This window comes from Aotus nancymaae, unplaced genomic scaffold (assembly GCF_030222135.1).
Source record: "Aotus nancymaae isolate 86718 unplaced genomic scaffold, 86718_ANA_hifiasm-v0.15.2.pri h1tg000014l, whole genome shotgun sequence".
In the NCBI taxonomy this organism is placed as follows: Eukaryota; Metazoa; Chordata; class Mammalia; order Primates; family Aotidae; genus Aotus; species Aotus nancymaae.
In genome coordinates, this window is record NW_026988425.1 from 9,113,189 (window position 1) to 9,135,907 (window position 22,719).

Consider the following 22,719-nt stretch of genomic DNA (forward strand, 5'->3'; position numbering starts at 1 on the left):
CATTTCCTCACCACCCCAAGGGGTTGTCCCGGATACTGGGTACTCTTTAGTAAACTGGTAGACACAGCCTGTGCCCTCAAGAGCAGTGTGAGGAGACCAACAAGACAGGCCAACAAGTGCTTACAGTGAGGACAAGGGTACGGAGGGCCGGGGCAGCCAGGAGAAATAGAGGATCAGAAAGGAGAGGATGGGGAAAAGGCAGGAGTGAGGCTGAGAAGGGGCTACCCAGACAAGGACGGGTGCTGCTAAAAGGATCAGCCTGGGAGGAGAGCATAAGGCGGGCAAGGAATGGAATGAGGCCACCGTCAGGATCGAAGGGATGAGAGGTAGAAAGCCAGGCAAAGCCAGGAGCCCATAACAAGGAGTTTGAATTTCAACTGCCACTGGAGAGACACCAGGGAGTTTTCAAGGAAAGGTTATCATTCCACCTCCTGGGTGTGTGGTGTGCGACGGGGACTGGGGAACTGGAGCCAAGCACATCCTTGGTAACCATTTACAGCAAGCTGGGCCCTGACTCACCAGCTGTGTCACTCACTGAGACCCTTGACAGAAAAAAAAGTATTGCTAAGACCCTTGCAGTAGGACTGGAAAGACAGTTCCAGCACACTGAATTCCTTCCTTCTTCCTGGGGAATATGACCCATTAAAAATGCATTGTTTTAATGGATTTGCTGATTCAAGTGGGAACCACTTATACCATGAGGGCATGGGCTGGCATTCCCTAAATGAGAAGTACCATTTCTCTAAACCGCCCTGTAAGTCCAAGACTCACACCTACAATCCTCCATATCTTTGTGTCTGTAGGAGTTTCATTAACTGGATATTTGTCTAAATGTTCTAGCTCAAAGCGACAGACTTTGCTGTCTATTCTGCTCTTATTTAATCCCAAGCACATAGCCCTCTCTAATAAAATTCTGCCAAACCACACATTCCTATTAGTTATACATAATTTCATGAATATTTCTAAAAATTGTCAAAACAGAAAATTTCTATTTGCCATGTTTATTTTTTTTCTGATGCTATTTTAAATTTACAGGTTCACTTCTTTGAAGAATAATCATTTTATCTGAAGAATCAAATTAATACTTACGAGTTTTTCTAATTGGAATGTTAACTTGAATTCAAAAATCTGGTAAATAGTTTAATGCCTAAAAAATATGTTAAGAGACTGAAAGAAAACCATGTAAGATTTTACTGAAAGAAGATACTGTGCTAAAACATTATGCAGGTTTTATCATATTTCTTCCCTACAAGCTACTGCGGAATAAGGAAACGTGTATGATGGCTCTGGCTTTGTCTTGAGTGGATCTGGGCTGGGACAAAAAAAGACCCAGATATAGGGAGCCAACTTCCCAATATGTGGCAAATGAACAAATGTCAGAGGCCCTTGACTGGGTAAACAAAAAGTTCAATAGCATAGTATAGAGACAAGTTTACAGAAATACATAGAACTGAGCATTTTAGAAACAGGATGACAACATGATTTATGCTACAAGCTAAGATGCTTTTGCGAAGGACAGGAAGCAACATTAGTCATCAGGCGAGGACATCAACAGGGCTCCAAGGCTGTCACTAGGAAACTGCTAGAATCTCTAGACGGTGAACGTTGAGCCATTTCCCAATTGTTTTAGCAGCTCTAGTGCATGTCTGCCTGATATAGTCTCTACAGTGAGGCATCCCTTCTTGTAGCAGATTTATTTTTTCTGAGGGAATCCTTTATTCATATATACGCAGTTCAAGCAAGCATCCTCATGATGGAGAAGGAAAGTTTCATTCATCTCTTTTCTTTCGGAATGTGCAAATTAAAATCCAAAGGTCATAAAAGATGTATGGGCAAGTATAGAACGCTCCTTACATGACTGGAGGGGACCTGTGGCTCCCCAGCTTTTAGGCCCTCTGTGCGCGATGCACAGGATGGAGCATGACAGTGTGTTCAGAGCACCATGAGAACTGACTCACTGCGTCACTTAAACACACTTTTGTAACCATAAAGGTCTGTGTTAAATTACCACACAGGCCTTCCTGCTTTGGGTTTAATAACCTTAGTTCATTGCATCATGTATGCAAGGCTATAAACATCAAAAAAAGGCTCTCAACCTTTTCCAAAGTCCCCATGCCCCTCTTCCATGGCAGCTCATGAATGAAAATGCAGGCATCAGGAGAGAGAGATGGAGGCCACTTGTAACGTTGGTATTTCCTAAAATGTCAACTAAACAAAGGGAAGGTCAGCAGCACGTAGAGAGGAAGGATGCATGCTCTGGAGTGGATCTGTTTTCAAGCCCTAGCTCAGGTACACATCAGGTACAACCTGTGTTCAGGGGGCAAGTCCCTCTGAGCCCCACAGTGCTCATCTGTAGAAGGAGCATGATGTAATAATCTCCCTTAAGACACTGTGAGAAGGATGACAGATGACATGGATTTGGAGTCTCCCATCTACCTGGCATGTTATCCATAGCCATTGTGACTCTTCCTTGTGGATGGTGTAATAAGTACAAGTAGCAGATACTCCAATAAGGACATGGCAGGCAGGTGATATGCATGGTTGCCATTTATTTAAAATGATTTCTGACCTACAAAGATAATAAGATTAGATTTATAGCACCATGTTGGAAATGTAGCCATTCCACATGGCATAGGCAACAGGCAATGCCCACTGAAAGGCCTAATCAGGACTGAATATTAGAAAAGGCATCCTATTGTGCTGTGTCACATGTCACACAGCTTCGCTCAACATACTTTCCATCCATGTCTCCTCACCCCAGCAAGTTTAAACTTAAATGAGTTAGATATCAGCCATGCACTTGCAATGCTGAAAAACACTCATTGTTCACAAGTACATTCTTTTTAAGCATCTCCCCAGGTGCTTATTTGGTAAAATAAAAAAAAATAAAATAAAAACTAGGCTGCTGACTATGCAGTCTTGGTTCTATTCTGGCTTTACAGAGCTGCTTCTTTTCCTTGAAAATATTTGTATTTTGGTACCCACATACACTTCATTCCCAATCCTCATCTGTCTTTGTTTTGCTTGTTCTCTGACTTCTGCTTCCATTTATGAATTTCCAGCTGTAGCAAATCTTTTCAGCATAGGAAGCACCTCCTGCAGACCAGTCACACCTCCAGGTACTGTGCTGTGTGCACCTTTCCAAACAGGCTCTCGCTGTCCCCAGGGTGGAGCCCAACAAAGTCTCGCCAGCCTGGCTGTGCTTAGGCTGTTTGGAGTTGGCACCTGGTCCCAAGCGGAAGCACTGAGCTCCGCGAAGCACCTCTCCTCAGGACAAGCAGAAACAATTTCTCCTTGACTTAAGCACAGAGGAGATTTTCATCCTCCAAGTAAATTATCATTAATCATTAGGTTAATAACTGCATTTTAAAGACCCCAAGCGTCTACTTAATGCTTGGGTAACACCATCAATGTATTTCAAACCAAGAGAACTTAAGATTGTTACCCAAAGTGTTTTCTCAACTAGAATTCTAATAGCTCACAAAAAATGATACTGTTGGAAAGAGAATGCTTGTGGATTTCAAGTGAGTTCACCTCCATATGAAATCCTGGCTGGAATCTCAGCTAATGCAGGACACTGTGGAGTTCCCTGGGAGAACCCAGTGGGATAAGTACACATTTCCACCAGAGAAGGAAAGCCAGCAGGTCTCTGAGTGTTAATAAGGCTGTGTGGACTCAGATGTTCATGCTGAGTTATTAAGGCTCATTTAGGAGTTATTTTTCCAAGTTCCTCCTAAAGTTGTTTGTCTGTGTGCAAGCACATAGTTCCTTCAGAGCTCACAAACTCAATTAGCACAATATTAATTTGGAAATACATTTTCTCCTTTTCATGGGATTATTGTTTCCCCAACTTGACTGCCAGTTTCTTGAAGGCAAGTTTTATTGCTTCTCTATTTTAAGCATCGACCATTAAACATTTATTATCCTGCCTTACAGTAATCATTTCACATAGTTATTAACGATTAATATTTTAATGCATTAAAGCTGTTAAGGTATTTCTCTAAACACATAAATTTGTTTTAAGAGTGACTTTGGCACAGGGAAAAATACGACTTTGAAACGTATTCATTACCAAACACATAACAATGTTCCAGATTCATCCAGAATGTTATCCAATGGATTGCACTGCCTTTGAGAAATGACAATAAATGATGACTGTAAATGGGGGTCCATGTGAGATTGGGGCTCAAAAGGAAGATGTTGTACATTTTTGTACCTGATTCAATTTCAAATATATATATCTGTATTTCTGTTCCTGTTTATTTCTGATATACAATTAATAGAATATTCTTCCATGTTTAACATGATTCCTATTTCTGCTATTTGTGAATGGCTAATGTTGGCTTTCTTTTTTCTGGTGATCCATCTCAAAAGCTTCCATTTTTTACCTCCTGTTAGCAGAATATAGGTGAGTAGTAAAGTATTAACCATGTGCTAAAGTACTAACCTCTTGCTCATTCAAGAAATATGGATTAATCCCCATCTATATTTCAGACACTGTATAAGATCCTGAGGACATAAAGCAGGCTGCCACAGAACCCCTTCTTATGAAATAGGAGGGGAAATATTTCCTCATGAAATAGTGGAGGAAACAAAGAAGGCAGTACCCACCCAATGGTAGACAGTCCATTTCAGCTGCTGTAACAAAAATACCATAAACTGGGAAGCTTATAAATAACAAACATTTCTTTCCCACAGTTCTGGAGGCTGAGAAGTCTACGGTCAAGGCACCAGCAGATGGGATGTCTGGCAAGGGTTTGCTTTCTAGTTCCCAGCTGGCATCTTCTCTCTGTGTCCTCACAAGGTGGGAGGAAAGAGAGAGCTCTCTGGGGTCTTGTTTACTCCACACTAATCCCATTCATGAGGACTCTACCTTTATGACCTAGTCAGTTCTCAAATGCCTCACCTCCCGATACTCTCACATTGAAGGTTAGATTTTAACCTACTGCTTTTGGAAGGATATAAACGTTCAGACCATAGCACTGGTTAATTAATTAATTAGAAAAATGTTGACAGAGTGCTTACTTTAATGCTGGCACTGTTGTAAGCATGTGGGACCCAGCACTGAGAAACACACAGAAGCCCTGGTCATTAGGAACTTTCATTCTAGTGGTGGAAGGAGAAAACATGTTAAAAGGTCATAATGGCCGAGGCTAAAACTGAACATGGTAAGGAGGGTCAAGAGGGCTGGATAGGAGGGGCCTGTGATCTGAAATAAGGTGATGAGGTAAGGGTCCCATTAAGAAGGTGGCATTTGAGCAAAGACTCAAAAGAGATGAGACAGTTGGCCAGATGGGTTGTCTGGGGGAAGAGGTTTACAGACAGGACAGGGGCCAGCAAACTCTAGCCCATGGGCCAAATCCTACCTGCCGCTCATTTTGTGAATAAAGTTTTATTGGCACCCAGCCACACTCATGCATCCATTGACCGTGGAGATTTTCACACTATGATGGCAAGATTGAAAAGATGCAACAGAGGCCATATGAACTGCAAAGCCTAAAATATTTATTTACTGGCCCTTTATAAAATGTTTGCTGAGCCCTGAAAGAGAAAGAAGAACCAGCAGCGCTGTGTGGCATTTCTGAGGCTAACGCCAAGGGAACCCATAGATGAGGGCAGGAAGGGAGCAGGAGGGCCATGGCAGCACTCTTGTAGTGAAACAGGGGCTCCTGTAAGGTTGGGGCAGGAGACGGACCAAGAGCGCCAGTAGTATGGGAGAAAGTGCAATCATAAGCAGTAGGAGAAAGGGATGGAACAGACCCACCAGAGGCTGGGGAAAGTGGTAATTTAAATTAAACTAACTAGGAGCCAGAATTAGCCAGGAGGAAAAAATCAAGGGAAGTGAGGACAAAATAAGCACAAACTGCAAAGGAACACGGTGAGGGAGGCAGCCTGTTCCCGGGAAATTGCACATTGCTCCTTAATGGGCACCAAGCATGCCTGTCGGAAAGGTAGCAGGAGCTGGGGCTGTAAAAACAGCCAGAGCCAGATCACAGTGGCAGGCAGGAGGAAACAGGTGGCACCCACAAAGGCTTCCAGAGCCCAGACCAGGTCTGCTGGCCCTCTCCAATCCAGCCTGTCCTGACAGGCGACAGCACCTGCCACCCTCTGGGTCTCCCTGCACAGGTGCAGATTAGGGGGCAGGGAGTGTGTGTTCATCAATATATAACCAGTAATGCTGGTGGTGTCATAAGAAATTATACCTGGAACTCCAGTATAAAATCCAAAGGACTTGGCTTGCTAAAGGCAAGTTTTTAGAACCATACCAGATACTTATGATGGGTTTCTCCAGGGTGTTGTGGGAAGGTTAGAAGTCTGGTAGGTCCTTACTCAGGGATCTCTAAATCCTGGCCAGACGTCACCATGGATAGGCCAGTATCATCATTTGCCTGAAGATTAGTTTTGGAGCTTTGGGTCCTAGAGTTACAAAAGGCCACAGCCTGCTATGCTCTGCTCACATGTTCTAATGATGCATGATTTGTACCTTTGTGCTCATCTTAGGCTAGATTATGAGAGCCCTCATTTCTGCCAAGCCTCCCCTGTAGTCCTTTGAGATAGTAATTCAGATGTCGAATCAGCAACACAAGATTGACGTCACTGTTAAGCTCAAGCATCAGCAATACTTAAGAGTCTTAGCATTGTTCAACTCAATGATGACTCTTGACTTACTGGGTCTGGTATTGTTGAGTCTTGCAGAGGAGAGAGGCAGCCCTTCCCCAGAGACATCAAGGCAGAGAGGGGTGCAGGGTGGACAAAGCAGCAGCTTAACTGAATGCATTGTCCACAGAAGTACTCTAGAGAGAGGAAGGAAGAAACTCATGTAAACCAGCCCTCTGCCTTGGGCAAAGCAGACAGGAGATCGCCATCCCTACCTCAGGACTTCTGCTTCTCATGGGAAACAGGAAGACAATGCCATCTGCTAACAATGAGGATAATATGGCTGAGATGGGAAGCCTGAATAGTAAACAGATTTAGCAGCAGTACAAAAAGGAGCGTTAAGATTATCAGCAGAAAGTAAGGTGTTGTGACTTCAGATTTCAACAACTGAGCACTTCTTGCTTAGGACCGTTTGAATGTACCCATGCCCCAACCAAAAGATATGAATGAGACCTTATTTGGAAACAGGGTCTGTGCAGATGAGATCATTAGGCTCTAATACAATATGGCTGGTATCCTTATAAGGCAAGGAGAATTTAGACAGCGGCACAGGAAGATTGGCATGTGAAGATGGAGGCAAACATAGGAGTCAAGCTATCATAAGCCAAGGAGTGGGGCTGCCAGAGCTAGAGGAAGTGATCATGGATTCTCCCCTCAAGGATTTGGAGAGGGCATGGCCATGCTTGCACCTTGATTTTAGACCTTTAGCCTTCAGTACATTAAGACAATAAATTTCTGGTAGTTTCTGATGGTTATTTTTATTTCTGTGGGATCAGTGGTAATATTCTCATCATCATTTCTAATTGTGTTTATTTGGATCGTCTCTCTTTTCTTATTAGTTTAGCTACTGGCCCATCTTTTTTTTTTTTTTCCAGGAGACCAACTTCAGGATTCACTAATATTTCAAATGATTTTTCATGTCTTGATTTCTTTCAGTTCAGCTCTGATTTTGATTATTTGTTGTCCATATAAGCACTGTGGAACTCAAGAGAGATTTGCCCTTTAAAGACAGGCCATATCTGATGCATACCTGAGCTAGGATTCTAGGGGTTGATTTGGTCCTGTTTCTTCTAGCTTTGGGGTTGATTTGTTCCTGTTTCTCTAATTCTTTCAGTTGTGATGTTAGCTTATTAATTTGAGATCTTTCTAACTTTTCAATGTGAGCATTTAGTGCTATAAATTGCCTTCTTAACACTGCCTTAGCTGTGTCCCAAAAGTTCTGGTATGTTGTATCTTTGTTCTCATTAATTTCAATGAACTTCTTGATTTCTGCCTTAATTTTATTGTTTACACAATCAGGAGCATGTTGCTCAATTTCCATGCAGTTACCTGGTTTTGAGTGATTTCCTTAGTCTTGACTTCTACTTCGACTGGACTGTAACACGAAAATTTGCTTGGTATGATTTTGATTCTTTTGCATCTTCCAAGGATTGTTTTATGTCCAATTATGTGGTCAATTTTAAAGTATGTACCATGTGACAACAAGAAGAATGTATGTCCTGTAGTTTTTTTGGTGGAGAGTTCTGTAAAGCTACATCAGATTCATTTGGTTCAATGTTGAATTCAGGTCCTGAATATCTTTGTTAATTTAGTGCCTCGATGATCTGTCTAATATTGTCAGTGGAGTGTTAAAGTTTCACATGATTATTGTGTGTGAGTCTAAGTCTCATTGAAGGTCTCTAAGAATTTGCTTTATGAATCAGGGTGCTTCTGTGTTGGGTTCATATATATTTAGAATAATAAGGTCTTCTTGTTGAACTGAATCCTTTACCATTATGTAATGCTCTTCTTCGTCTTTTTGATCTTTGTTAGTTTGAAGGCTGTTTTGTCTAAAATTAAAACTGCAAGCCCTGCTTTTTTTTCTGTTTTCCATTCACTTGGTAGATTTTTCCCCATCCCTTTATTTTGAGCCTATGGATGTCATTTCATATGAGACAGGTCTCTCGAAGATAGCATACAATTGAGTCTTGACTCTTTATCCACCTTGCCCCTCTGTGCCTTTAAAGTGGGGCATTTAGCCTGTTTACATTCAAGGTTAGTATTCGATCCTGTCATTGTGTTGTTAGCTGGTTGTTATGTTGGCTTGGTTGTGTGGTTGCTTAATGGTGACACTGGTCTGTGTGTTTAAGGGTATTTTTGTATTAGCTGGTAGCAGTCTTTCCTTTCTACATTTAGTGTTCCTTTCAAGATCTCTTGTAAGGCAGGTCTGGTAGTAACAGAGTCACTTAACATTTACTTACATGAGGAGAATCTTATTTCTCCTCCACTCAGGAAACTTAGTTTAGCTGGAATTCTTCATTGACGATTCTTTTTTTTTTTTTTCATATAAGAGGTGAATCATGGAGCCTGCTCTGGGCTGAGTTGTGTCTCCTAAAACTTATGTTAAGGTCCCAGCCCCCAGTACTCCAGAATTTAACTACACCAAAAAACAGCGTCTTTACGTGGGTAACTGGACTAAAATGAGGTCATAGGAGTGGGCTTTAATCCAATACAACTGCTGTCCTTATAAGAATAAGAGACTAGGAAACAGGCACGCACAGAGGGAAGACCATGTTAAGAAGACATAGGGAGAAGATGACACCTACAAGCCAAAGAGAGGCCTCAGGATATACCAACCCTGCCCACAGCTTCCTCTTGGGCTTTCAGCCTCCAAAACTTTCAGCAAATAAATGTCTGTTGTTTAAGCACCCAGGCTGTGATACTTTGTCATGACATCCCTAGAAAACTAATACAGAGCCCACAACCAAAATTGGAAAACAAAGAAATGAACATGAATGGAGGAGGCTGAGCTAACAGTACTACAAGGAGGATCCCGCTGGGAGTGACCATCGCATAAATGGACTAAGTCAGAGCTGAGACCAGATCTGTGAATGGTCCTTGGTTGGCAGGCGTGGTGTAAGGCAGGGTAGTTACAATTTTGGAATAAAAAACTGTGATACGTATACACCATGGACTACTACTCAGCCATAAAAAAGTAACAAAGTATGTATTTTGCATCAACTTGGAAAGAGTTGGAGATCATTATTCCAAGTGAACTAACTCAGGAATGGAAAACCAGATATTGTATATTCTCACTTGTAAGCGGGAACTAAGTTATGAGGATGCAAAGGCATAAGAATGATACAATCCTGGATGGAGGGTCAATCAGAGAAGCAAATCAGGGCCAACCAGGAATGGAAATAGTATCCCAGGGTTAGCAGCAGCAGAAAGTGCCCTAACAAAACATGGGAGAGGTATAAAGACAGCACCTCATATGCAGGAACTCAGAGTCCTCAGGCAGGGCTCTTGGCTTTCTACCCTGGGAGTGAGGGTCTTGGAGGCCAGGGAAGGAGTGTGGGGGTGGGCAGGAGGAATGCTACTTTCCTAAGAAATGCAGGCTATTCGCTGTCAGGCAATTTGTGCTGCCCTCATGGCCTGAGTGGTAGAGCCACCGTGTTTGCCTCTGAATTACTTTCAATTTCTGCTGTCACCAGATCTTATAAATGAACAGCAGAATGTTTTAGGAATTGGAAACATCAATATCTTTGTACAACAAATAACAACGTTATGCCTACCTGACTGTGGTAAACACTGTCTTAGCTCTTCCATTGCCTGGATGGCATCACAGGACTCTCTAATGGAAAGGGAGAATTGACAGAAGCTGACAACCAGGGGGCTGACTGATGCTGACTGCCTGATCAGCTGGTGGTCTCTGAGTCACATGTAAGAAGACAGCTGGTGTTTATAACTCATGCTATGACCTGCATTGTTTTTCCAGGATATTCTTAAGGTATCACTGTGGGAAAAGAGAGAGTGCTCCCAATTACTTTTTACTTTGATTCTGGCAAATTCTAATTACAAAGCCTTCGTTGGGATAAGGAGTCTTTTTGATTTTCAAGTGGAAACTTCCTTGGCCAGTCAGAATCAAGAAACAGATAGAAAGAACAACTTGAAGCTGCGCAGACAAAAATGTCAGGGCCAAAAGGGGACCACCCATAGAGAATCAGTTGATTCGGTGGAGCCAGTTCAACCGAATGATATTAATGGGAGACATCTAGTTAGTGCCTCAGTTTGGGAAAACAATTCATGCTTCCCTTTGGAAGAAACAGAGGCATTCGGTTTACTTGAGAAAGTTAATGATGAGGAAAACCTTTTTTTTCTACAGGCAGTCTTTTAAAGTCAAACTCTGGTGGTTAGGTTGACTGTATAATTTGGCAAAATATTTGCATTGAGTATATATACACATATCCATAGTTTTGCATATATGCTGAGTCTAAACCAGTGATTCTCAACTAGAGTCAATTCCCCTCTCCCAGGGGCTACTGAAAAATTGCTGAAAACATTTTTTTGTTGTTACAACTGGGCAGAGGAGGATGCTGCTGGCATATAACGAGTATGGCTGAAAATGCTGCTAAGCATCCTGCAATGGCAAGGACAAGACCCCGCCCCCACAACTAAGAACAGTTTGGCCCAAAACATCATTAGTGCTGAGGCTGAAAAACTCTGGTCTACATAATTAGCTGATATGTGACAAAAGTCCACCCATTCTCAAGATTTCACCTTTATACAAACTGGGGCAACGGATTACACATGGTAGATATAAGTTGCCTTTGTAGGTATGTGTATGTGTTTGTGTGTGTGTAACCACACTCACACGTGAATGCACAGATATACAGAGGGCTGCATTTCAGCTCACACACATCAGGACTTTGTACACAGCGAACCTCAATTTGGATGGTTGTCACCATCTTCTGATTGCTTAGTGAGCAAGTGATCAAGTTCTGACCCAGAATTGAAAGAAGTCTTCTAAAGGTTTCTGGTTTCTTTAAAAAGAAATATACAGGTGAAAAGGGCACAGGAATGTGGCTCTTCTTCCAGGGAATATTGCCACGTTTACATGCAATACCTGAAATTGCAGCAACCATTTTGCAACCACAAGCAGTGGTGGCCTGAGGGCCCATCTACAGAACTGTGGATGGCAGAGACCGCAGTGAATACCTGCCTCCTTATTAACTCTTGAGCCACTGAATTAATAAACCCTGAAGATGCCTACTACTAACTTCTAAGTATATGAGTTCATTCATTTTTTACATTTTTAATTGTCAAACTTTTTGGAGTTACCTATAGACAAACACATTCTTTTACACAGTGTGAAAATGACATGCCACGTTAATAATTTCAATTTCTAGACACGTAAAAAGAAAGTTAAGAAGTGATGCACAGGAGTCCACACATATCTATGACAAACTGTCAAATTTTCTAGACATTAAACAACAATATAGAAAAAAAAACAGCTAGCTTCTATGAGTGGTCATATCAACATTAACCCTATTATCATGATCTACAGTTGGGAATATCAGATCTCTTCCAAGTACTAAATAGCATGATGTTCTTTTTATCATGAGTCCTGAACAAGCTACATTTTTATTTCTTTCAAGGATGAAGAATTTGTCTTTATTTAGAGTGCTGTTGTTTGCTTTTGAGCACCAAATAACCAGGAATCAAAAACAAATGGGGTGGGAAAGCAGGAGTGTCGGAAGGCCTACCATTGAGCCATTTGGAGTTGTACTGCGCCGTGCGGAGAGGTGGTAAAATGCCCAGGCTTCGGTAAATGGCAGGATCACGTCCTGGAAAATCCATGGCTGTCGCAGCATAGAGCTCCCCACCAGCTGTGAGGAGCGCTGTGGAGTTGTGCTGGGGACTGTAGGGGCAGCGGGCCATGCCACTGATCTGATCGTGGATCTCAGTGAGGTTGCTCAACTGCGGAGGATGAGAAGGAAAACAGTTATCTCTGCACAAGCCCCTTTAGGGATGCTTATGGATCACATCTGCCACAATCACAGTGACGCTTGTGCAACAGCCTCTCTGGGGCTCCTGGTGAGAGACGACCAACTTTTACACTCAAACTGACAAAAACAGCCCACTGGGCTCACAGTAAGACAGTCCGTCAATCAGTCTCTTTCTCCTCAGTTTAGAGTTACTGAACCTCATACCACTGGATACTCACACAGTAAGAAATAAGATCATTGTATATGTGCCGTTGATTTATAATGCAAAACTATTGCATACTTTTCCACTTTAACTTAAAAATCAGTGTCAATATTTACAGAAATAGGATCATAATAAAGAATTGCATATAATTCTATCAATATCAATATAAGTGAACCAAAATATAATGAATATCTCGAACAACATGTTCAGATGTAAGGATGTGTGGATAATCAGCATCATGTGGCCTGCATTTCCAACACTTTCCGTTTTTTTTTTTTTTTTCCAGTTTTCAGAGAGAGATCCAAGAGTCTTGGAGTCATTTCGTATGAATCCGGCTTCCCAAATGCTGGATTCCCAACCAATCATTTAATGAGAAAAGCTCTTGGGCACTGGTGGAATCTTTGCTCAGTTTGGTTCTTGGTTCTCGCTTGAGAGATATTGGAGCAGAAGGGTCAGGTCAGCAGATACAGGCACAGTTTGCTCTGCTATAAGAGGTGTGTCCTGGCTAATTTCCCTCAGCTCTTTATGTCTCAGGTTCTTCTTTTATAAAATGGGGTCCCAAAGACTAGCGATCTTGTGGGACAGATGTTGAGGACTGAACAATTGCACTGGTAAAAGTGCTGCAGGGAAGGGTGCAGCACCTGGAGAGTCCCTGAGCATCACACCCCTTATCATTCATCTCCTCCCTCAGTAACTGAATGCTAATCTGAAATCATGAACAGTAAAAGCAGATGATCAATTAAGACCTTGAAGAAAGTTGTGCAACCGGGGAATGAATGCATTTCTTCATCACATTCCCTGAGGAAGACTGCATTCATACCCTGAATGAGGAAGATTCCACATGTGTTCTACTGACCCTACCATGCTACTGCTATGGTGTGTGCAGCTAAAAATTACTCTGTCAATGATTGCCAGGTTAAAGATGAGAAAGAGGGTCAGTTATAACTGGATGCTGCCTAGGGTTCAATATCTTAGTTTGCTTATTCTTTTTAACAAACCTCTTATCCAATTTGTAGACTAATTTTTTCTTCCTGTGGATGGTGATTTTAGACCATTTCAATAATTTTAATAAACAACAGTAAAAGTGTCTCTACCATAAAGCAGAGTAAGACAAAAAAGAATTTGTTTAGGATTAATGTTTAAAGTCACTGGTGAGGAAAATGCTCGTTGAAATAGTTTAGAAACATATTTAAGTTTAATTATACAAATTGTAATTATTTCCAGTTCTTTATCTAATTGATGGTCCTGAATAGAAATACATCAATAAATTAAAAATTTATTCAAATTGACAAAAGGTGCTTTTGAATTAAACAGCCACATTTTGGTGTATAGAAATTCATTTAAAACTAATGTTTCAATACAGTGTTTTGCTTCTTGTGATATTAAATTCTTTTGAGGTGCAAAAGGAAGCCATACCGAGCGGTTGGTGCAAACAGGTGTGAATGCATTGGTCCCACAGGTAAATAACCGGTCACCACCCACCAGAAGCACCCGGATGTAGTTCTGACATTCCTCCTGTAAAGAAAAAAGAACATATATATATATATATTTATATAAAAATGAAAAACATGCTAACAAAGTCTGAGTGCAAGAGGAATGGTGAGAATGGACACATTTTATGTAATAAATATGTAAACAATTAGTAAAATGTAAACCACTAAAAAACAAACCTTTCAGATATTGACCAAAAAATAACAACAAAGCTATTAAACAATTTGACTTTTCTGAAATAAATTTACTTTCTATACCTGCACCTTGTTTGATAAAGAACATGAAGATAAATATATGTTCAATTAAATTATCAAAGCATGCATCTAATTTTGACAGAAATGGTTTCATTTTGAATTGTATCTGATAGTAGCACAAACACTAAATTGCCTTGGACAGGTATTAGGAAAATAAATAAAAGGAACCTATTAGATGCTGCTCATGAAACAGTGCCTTGGAAAACTTCCTCAGGACTTTGAGAAAATGCTGTAAGTCCTTCTTGAGGAGAAAGTCACACGAGAAACCCTGTATACAAACTGGAACAAATTTTACTTTATGGGATCAAACTGTGTATTATAAATACATAGCAAGTATGTATACACATTTTTAATTCATCAATTGAAGAGTAAAAATATGTTTAATGAGGAAAAGATGTTAGAAACATTTGGGACAAAACTGTAGGCTGAGGGATGACCTAGAGTGGAATACTTTTTGTGATTTGCAAAGTGATTTTAGAAAATCCAGGGTATGGGCATAGCAGTGATGGACATGTGAGCTGCAGAGCTCCTCGTTTATTTAGCAAGCATTCACTGAGTAGCTCCTCTTTGGTAGCCATTGGGCTAGAAGTCTCATTTCAGGCCCCTGGCAGAAACATACAGGTTCATGACAATTACCACAGAGCTGTCCACGTGCTATAATGAGGACACCCGGAGGAATAGCATATTCCTAGATCCAAAGGAATATGAAAGGGAAGAGGTGTAGGAAGGCTTCCTGAAGAAGTTGACAACTAGGATGTGTTAAAGAAAGGTAAGATTTAGTGAGGCTTCCTAGAGGAGGTGCTTGTAGGATACCTGTCGGACTTTACTGAGCAAAGGAGAGAAAAGATACTCCAAGCAAGAGGAACAGACTGTGTTAAGTTGTCATGGCTAGAGAAAGCATGGTGCTCTCATTATGTACAGAAGAGCTCACACAGAAACCGAGGAGCCTGAAACAGCCCAGGTGTGCCCGGGTAGTGAGTTCACATGTTACTCTGAATGTGAAAGGAGCTATTAAATGTTTTCACTGCGTGAAGTTTTGATGAGATCTCATGTTTTCTCACTAAAGAACCACTCAGACACAAATGTTCATGATAAGCTGAAGACAGAAGACTGGAGCAAGGGAGCCAGGGAGGAAGTGACTTCCATAACTCAGGCTCTTGTCATTTCGTGCCTAGAACAAGGTGATAGATATGAAAGGACAAAGCCAGAATCTGGTGAATCAACTGCCTGCCATGGCAAATGAACAGTGAAAGAGGCATGAAAGATGCTGCATAATGACACTGTGATTTGAATCACATCATGTTGGAAATCAGGGGAATCTGGATGCAATGGTATAGCTCACCCTCTCTTCAACCAAATGGACCCCACTCTAGATGAAAGTGTTAATTTCCCATGACCCAGTCTACCGCATAGCAGCAGCGAAACAGTGGCAATGCATAGTGCTCATTTTTGTATTTTCTTTACTAGAGACAGGGTTTTGTCATGCTGCCCAGGCTGGTCTCGAACTTCTGGGCTCAAGCGATCCTCCCGCCTTGGCCTCCCAAAGTGCTGAGATTACAGTCCTGAGCACCACGCCCAGCTCGGATTGGCTTTCTAAATTTAAGTGAAATACCAAGGGTAGATTATCCTCCTAACACTATTCCTCACAGTAATAGTAGCCGCTTATCACTGGAAGCTGAACTGAGGGAGACAGAAAACAACCACAAAGATCTAAGTAGACGTCAGAAGAATTACCAAATGCTTATAAACAGCAGACAGTGAATCTGGTAATGGAGAAAGGCACACCAGAGATGGGAAGCTTGTCTTGTTTTGTTCTCTTTTGTTTTTCTTTCTGGGGAAAGGTCAGGAGAGTTCTAAAGGGAAAGAACAAAACAAAAGACTTCAAAGAACCACGCAGTTCCTCCTTCCAGGTTGAAGAGAATGCAGGAGGGCCAGGGAAGAAACCAGAGGGTTGTGGGAGCTTGTAAAGACAGGCAGAGTGTGGCTGAAAGCAGGAAGCCTAGGCCTGTCAGAGGAGACCCACAAAGACATCTTCCAGAACACAGGGTGGAGCGAGCTGATGCACTGAATGGATGAAACAGACATGTTAATAACACCATCATAAGGACTGGGATGGAAAATTACAAACAGTGGAGAAGGGTGGGGCTTTTGATTGTTGCTATCCCTTTTAGAAATCTTTTAAATGTAAGGCAAATAACTTTTCTTTTTTTTTGCCTTAAAACAAAAACATTTTCTTTAACAAAAAAAAAAAAAAAAAAGCAAGAGCTTGCCACACAAGGTAAACCACAAACAACATGGGCAAGGGTAAGATGTTCCAGGAGAATCATCTGGATTGGGAAGATGTGATCTCACAGTGGAGTTCTGCAGTCCTGTGAGGAGAAAGCGTGGGCCTCCAGTCCATCATGGAAAGGAGAATAACCAAGATATCAAATATGGTATTAACTTTAACTTCCTCAAAAAAGAACAAAGTGCAAATAAGACTGTAGGTTGTTTTCTTTTGTTTTTGTTTTTGGAGACAAGGGCTCACTCTGTTGCCCAGGCTGGAGTGCAGTGGCACAATCACAGCTCACTGCAGCCTCGACCTCCTGGGCTCAAGTGATCCTCTCACCTCAGCCTCCCAAGTAGCTTGGACTACTGGCATATGCCACCACCTATGACTAATTTTTTCTATTTTTTGTAGACTCACTAAGCTGCCCAGGCTGATCTCAAACTGCTAGGCTCAAGGGATCCTCCTGCCTTGTTCTCCCAAAGTGCTGGGATTGCAGGCATGAGCCACAGTGCCTGGCAACTGTAGGTTGTTAACATTCCTGAAGACCACTTGGAAGCCTGATGAAGAACCAGCATGTTGGTTGGGATGTGTGATAACCAAGGTAACCATGATACAGAAGTGTGCCAGGGAGGGGCCAGGCAAACCCAACTGGTACTGTAAGAAAATCAGAGAAAAAGTAAATGAGGAAAGGGGCAAATTTCAGTTAGGGCAGAGAATAAAAGAGCATGTTCTGATCACAAGACCACGTGAGAATATGTGAAGACACTGGCTCTACTAGTGCCACATCCCCATGTATCACTGGTGTGCTTCGCAGAACTGAGTGAGAGTGTAGAAAAGGAAGGAGGAAGATGTCAGGGATCCAGATGATGAGGCAAGAAGGCTGTGCAGAATCTTTATAAAATGATGGAAGGTGGACCCAGCCCTAAGGAACCCAGAGGAGCTTGTGGTGATCAGGAGCTAATGAAGGAAGGTAATGGTGTAGTGGACCCCAGCCTTAACTAGAGGTCTGAGTTATCACCAATAATGGTAGGTATGCACATTCACTGGGTCCTACAAGAGCAACCTGTGCAGGTGGGTAGTATTCGAGTTTCTTCTTAACTGTCAAGAGCAGAACTCAGTCACCCAACCAGCTAAGGGCATCTCATATCCTTCCCGTTCTTACTCCCTTAAAGGGATCCTCATGTTTAATTCACAGAATGTGAATTCCAGATGTGAATTCCAAACAAATTCATTTAAAATAATAAATATTTTAAAAAGAGAGATTGGGACAATTCCAATGAAACAATGTGAAAACACAAATAAAGAAAGAGAGTAGAAGTATTTAGCTTTTGAGCGGAAGATAAATTTAGGAATTGGATAGTCAATACTGAGACTAACAGGAAATGAGTGGCCGGGTGCGGTGGCTCATGCCTGTAATTTCAGCACTTTGGGAAGCTGAGGCAAGAGGATCACCTGAGGTCAGGAGTTCGAGACCAGCCTGGCCAACGTGGTGAAACCCCATCTCTATTAAAATATAAAAATTAGACAGGCATGGTAATGTACGCCTGTAATCTCAGCTACTACTCGAGAGGCTGAAGTGGGAGAATTGCTTGAACTCAGGAGGCGGAGGTTGCAGTAAGCTGAGATCGAGCCACTGCACTCCAGCCTGTGACAAAGTAAGACTCCATCTCAAAAAAAAAAAAAAAAAAAGAAAAGAAAAATGGAAATGAGTAACAGTTTCAGGCTGTGTAATAATTAGTCTCCGCTTCATGACGATTTGAAAACTCAAATTCTCTTGCAGATCCGCTGGCAATTCACTTTACCAATCTCTGTTACAAACGTGACCTTTCCATGGGTTACCTGAACTTGTCTGAAGTACTGCTTGGAGTCACCTATTTTAAAGTAGAGTCATACTATAGAACTCCCTTTAGGAGATTCTTTTAAAGCCTTCTCTTATAAACCAGCATACTTACATGTCTAAGATTTTCTTTTTCTCATCTAAGAATTTTTACTTCTAGCCCATTTCTGTACCTTGAAAATGGATAAAGAGGATTTAATCACTTCTGTTTTTCCAAGAAGTCACAGTGCACATCTCCAAGGCTACTAGCAGCTTGCTGCACATGGCTTCTAGGGTTGATAATGAGAGTCATCTATCTATATTTGGATCACAGCACTTGAACATTAAAACGACCCATGTGGGCCTGTGATCCACAGGCGGATCAACCTGTCCTTGACTTCAAGGCAATTGGTAGCTGAGATTCATGGTTGCTGACTCATAGAAAGGGCTTATAGATGGACACTGGCTAATAACCACTGGTCTGAAGGACACAAGGCCCCAGCCCCAGCAGAGAAAACATGTTTTAGGGCTGTTTTCTTAATGAATTAATTGGTTTTGTCATATAGCATTTCATAATTTTTTTTTCAGACAGGTATGTTCTTTGGATGTCTCAGATGTCTACTTAGCAACACCCAGCCCATCACCCAACCCATTAATTTTAGGGAGGAAAGATAAGGGTTAGAAGCCTGACAGCCTTTATGTTAATCACAGTGCTCCCAATGAAAGTGATGTGTCCTCTTCATAATGTAATATCTTTGTCAGCATCAAAGTGCTGAAGAAAAGCAATTTATAGGAATTGGATGAGCCTTTCAAAGTTGAACCTATAACAACCTAAGTCATGATTACCTGGTGACATTTGCAAAACTATACCACCCACTCAGGTGTGTGTGTGTGTGTGTGTGTGTGTATGTGTATGAAGAGTGTGTCTATATAATTGTATACATGTATTACTTGTGAATATATATACATGCATGTCACAGATGCAATATAGAAACACATATATACATATATGCTATATAATGTACAGTGTATTAATATATAAAATATAATACACATACACTGTATTTTCAACTGAGCTAAATTTATGGGAAACCTGTTTGGGCATCTCAACTAAAAAAATAAAATTAGGTGTGCATAATCTAGTTTTAGCCTAAGGTTAGCATTTAACCTAAAGTAGCCTCAATTTTTAAAGCAATTACATAAAATAAAAGCAGGGCTACAATGTGCCTTGTGTATTGATAAACTCACAGCTTTCAAATATTGACCCTTAGGTACAAAATGTCAAGATCCAGCCCTACACCAGAAGACTCTTAGGTAGTATGACGTCATGAGTTTCTTCTCCTATTCACCAGGAGTTTGCCTCTTTACCAGCATAATTTGACAACTTGGTAAATAGGACCACAGGCTGTGACAGCGAGGACAATACATGGAGCCCTGGATTCTAATCAAAACTCTCCCACTAACTAGCAAAATAATTCTAGGAACGTGGTGTCAAAAATCCTAAAATGAGATCATGAACAAAAACTTTTGAAAATTATTAAGTGTAACAGAAACATAAAGCAGCTCTTTCATTCCCATAATAATCAGCTGTGTTTCCCTGTACAGTTCCTAAATGTCAGGGTGGGAGGAATGTCAGTCAGACATAATAGCCCAACACACACAAGGACCTCTTGTTAGATCGTGAGAGAACTATTTGTGTTTAAAATAATATTTGTGTAAAAGATACTTAAGTAGTTATAGAATTCAATTTCTATAATGTTATATCCAAAAGAACTAAATACAACAGGTTTTATTGTAACTTTTTGAATCCATAAAAACAGATTCCCCTCCACACTCACTTTTTTTCCCATGGAATATTTAGCTGTTGCAGGCAAAGTCACTCCCGCTTTTCCAAGTGAGGTGAATATTTTCTAAATAAAACAGAATTCAAACTTTACAAGGGCTTGGCAGCCCTTTTTTTACAAACCTGGCCCAAATAAAAAATCTGGAAACTTCTCTTGACCCTAATTCCCTAAATTGTACTTTTAAAAGATTACATGTGGAATCTTATCTATGTCTGGAACAAGGGGAAATCTGTCATCTCTATTCTCCCCCGCGTGGCAGCAAGCTGAGGAATGCTCCCATCAGAGCAGCGAGTGGGCACTGGCAGTGTCCTCCCTGCAGGCCCAGCCACCTCCTTCCTGCACACATTCCAGCTCCGCTCTGCAGCTAAATGCATTATGGGCGGCAGCACAGACCACTTTTCTCAGAGAAGGAAAAAACCAAAGTTCAGTTTAAATTGCTGGCATTTTTCTCATTTTTGAGATGTCACATTTTGCATTATTCTTTTTATTTTGGGGAGAAGGGAAACTTTGTAATTCTGTACAAGTCCTCATAAGAACTTCAGCACAAGCAAAACTACAAAACAGCTGAATTCACCTTCCAAGCTCATGACTGCTAAGAAAAGTCTCAATTCCATTCACCCAGAGATGTTTCCTATCAGTCAAATTGACTGCGAGAACGTTCTCTGAATGGGCTCCTAGGAACTGTCAAAATGGGGAAATGCGAGTTGTTTGAATTCTGAGTTCAGGGGCAGTCCTTTGGTGGCTGCATTTGGTCCAGCTGCCCCTGTTCATAGGGGCTGCCTTCTTTCCCTTCTCTGTCTCAGGAGCTGGGCTTGGTCACCCAGCTTGGTCACAGGATGGTCACTGTTCAGTTACTATGTTAAGAAAGCAAGAGAGATGCCAAATAAGAAAGAGAAACTTATAAAGGTGGATGGAGAGCCCTCTCCTCTCACCGCCCGTGAACCCGTCGCAATGCTATCCAGACAGACACGTTTGTAAAGCTACTGCGTCATTTTTGTACACAGGAACTTCCAATGCACACAGTTCTGTTACATAAACCGAGCGTTACTTCAAGGCAGCAGAAGTTATTTAAACTCTCTGTGAATTTATCAATATACTTAATCCAACCTAAAAGAACATGTGGTTTGTCTTTCTCAGAGTACATGGTGTTTGACGTTCATCTTCATCTATCTTCTTAAATTAGCATTAAAAATTCCATTCACAAACGCAGTTTGAGTCAATTAATAATTACTAAAATTTCCCATTATTTTTAATCCATTAAAACCCAAAGCGTGTGAAACATAAAGGTTTGATTTTATTTGAAAATATTTGTTTCCCTCATTTGCTTTCTGTGTATCAAGAAAATTCAATTAAGTGTGGTAACGATTGGTCTCCTCTGTGAACCAAGGGCATATTACCTATCAGTCACAAAAGATGGCCTTTTCCTAACAGTTCTCTGGGTTCAGTTTACTTAAGTTCTAAGCACCAAACAACCAATGATCACAGCTTAAGGCAAAACGTGGGCCTGTTCTGATTCAGCAGAAGCAATTTTTCACCCCAAGTAGAAATAATCTATTAGCAAAAGGCAACCACACAGATTCTTTGTAAATTATGGACTTCCAGACTATGGGGAGGAAAGACCCCGGCTACATAAAGTAATCTGATACTCTCGTTTAGTATACAAGGAGTACAAGGAGACTGACGCTCATAGACAGGAAGGGAGTTAACTATTAATTTTTTAAACATCTTTGTAACAAATATATACATGTGATCTAGATGAAATATGAGAGCACTCCTAGGGTGCATAAAAATAAAAATTAAGAATGTAAAAGTGACAAATAAATTTACCATTTTGGAAATGAAAGCAGGGATTTCCAGTCAGGTTAATGTGTGGCAATGCCTGGAGACGTGTGTGGCTCTCTTTATTGTCGTGTCTGTGTGAACAGAGACCAAGGAAGATGCTGACATCCTGCCATGTACCGAGCAGCTGCCATATCCGAGAACAAGCTGGCCCCAAACATCAATAATGATGAGGAGGAGAAACCCTAAATTAAAATTCACTGCCCTGGAATGGGCTTCGTGGGTTCATTCACTCATTCAGTGGAACATCTTTATACACCCACGATGGGCTGGGTATGTTAAGATCGGACATGTATACAGCACTGGGACCTGGGAGAGGGAAGGAGGGTGGGGCTCCCCAGGTCTGGGCTCCCGACTACACATTTTCAGGACAGACACTGTGACAAGTGTGCATCAGCAATCTCTCTCTCTAGGTTGCTCAAAGCTGAATAGTGCTTACGGGTGTGCCCCTAAGACCCAGAAAGAAAGAAGAGGAGAAAGAAGAGTCAAGGTAACAGAAGGAAGATAAAGCCAAGAGAAAAGAGGTGATGAAAAGCAAGAGGGAGAGCTAGGGCATTGTATGAATCTGTTCTCACACTG

At 41.3% G+C, this 22,719-nt stretch overlaps 1 protein-coding gene across 6 annotated transcripts in view; it reads right to left on the minus strand.

Moving 5' to 3' along the window:
• The window catches only part of SEMA5A (semaphorin 5A), a 493,544-nt gene that overhangs the window by 170,881 nt on the left and 299,944 nt on the right, over window positions 1–22,719 (minus strand). For all 6 annotated transcript variants that reach the window (XM_064375855.1, XM_064375856.1, XM_064375857.1 and 3 more), the window contains 2 exons: window positions 14,044–14,142; window positions 12,183–12,396 (listed from right to left, as the gene is read on the minus strand). In XM_064375855.1, coding sequence (XP_064231925.1) covers window positions 12,183–12,396; window positions 14,044–14,142 — 313 coding nt within the window. The remainder of the gene's footprint in view (window positions 1–12,182; window positions 12,397–14,043; window positions 14,143–22,719) is intronic.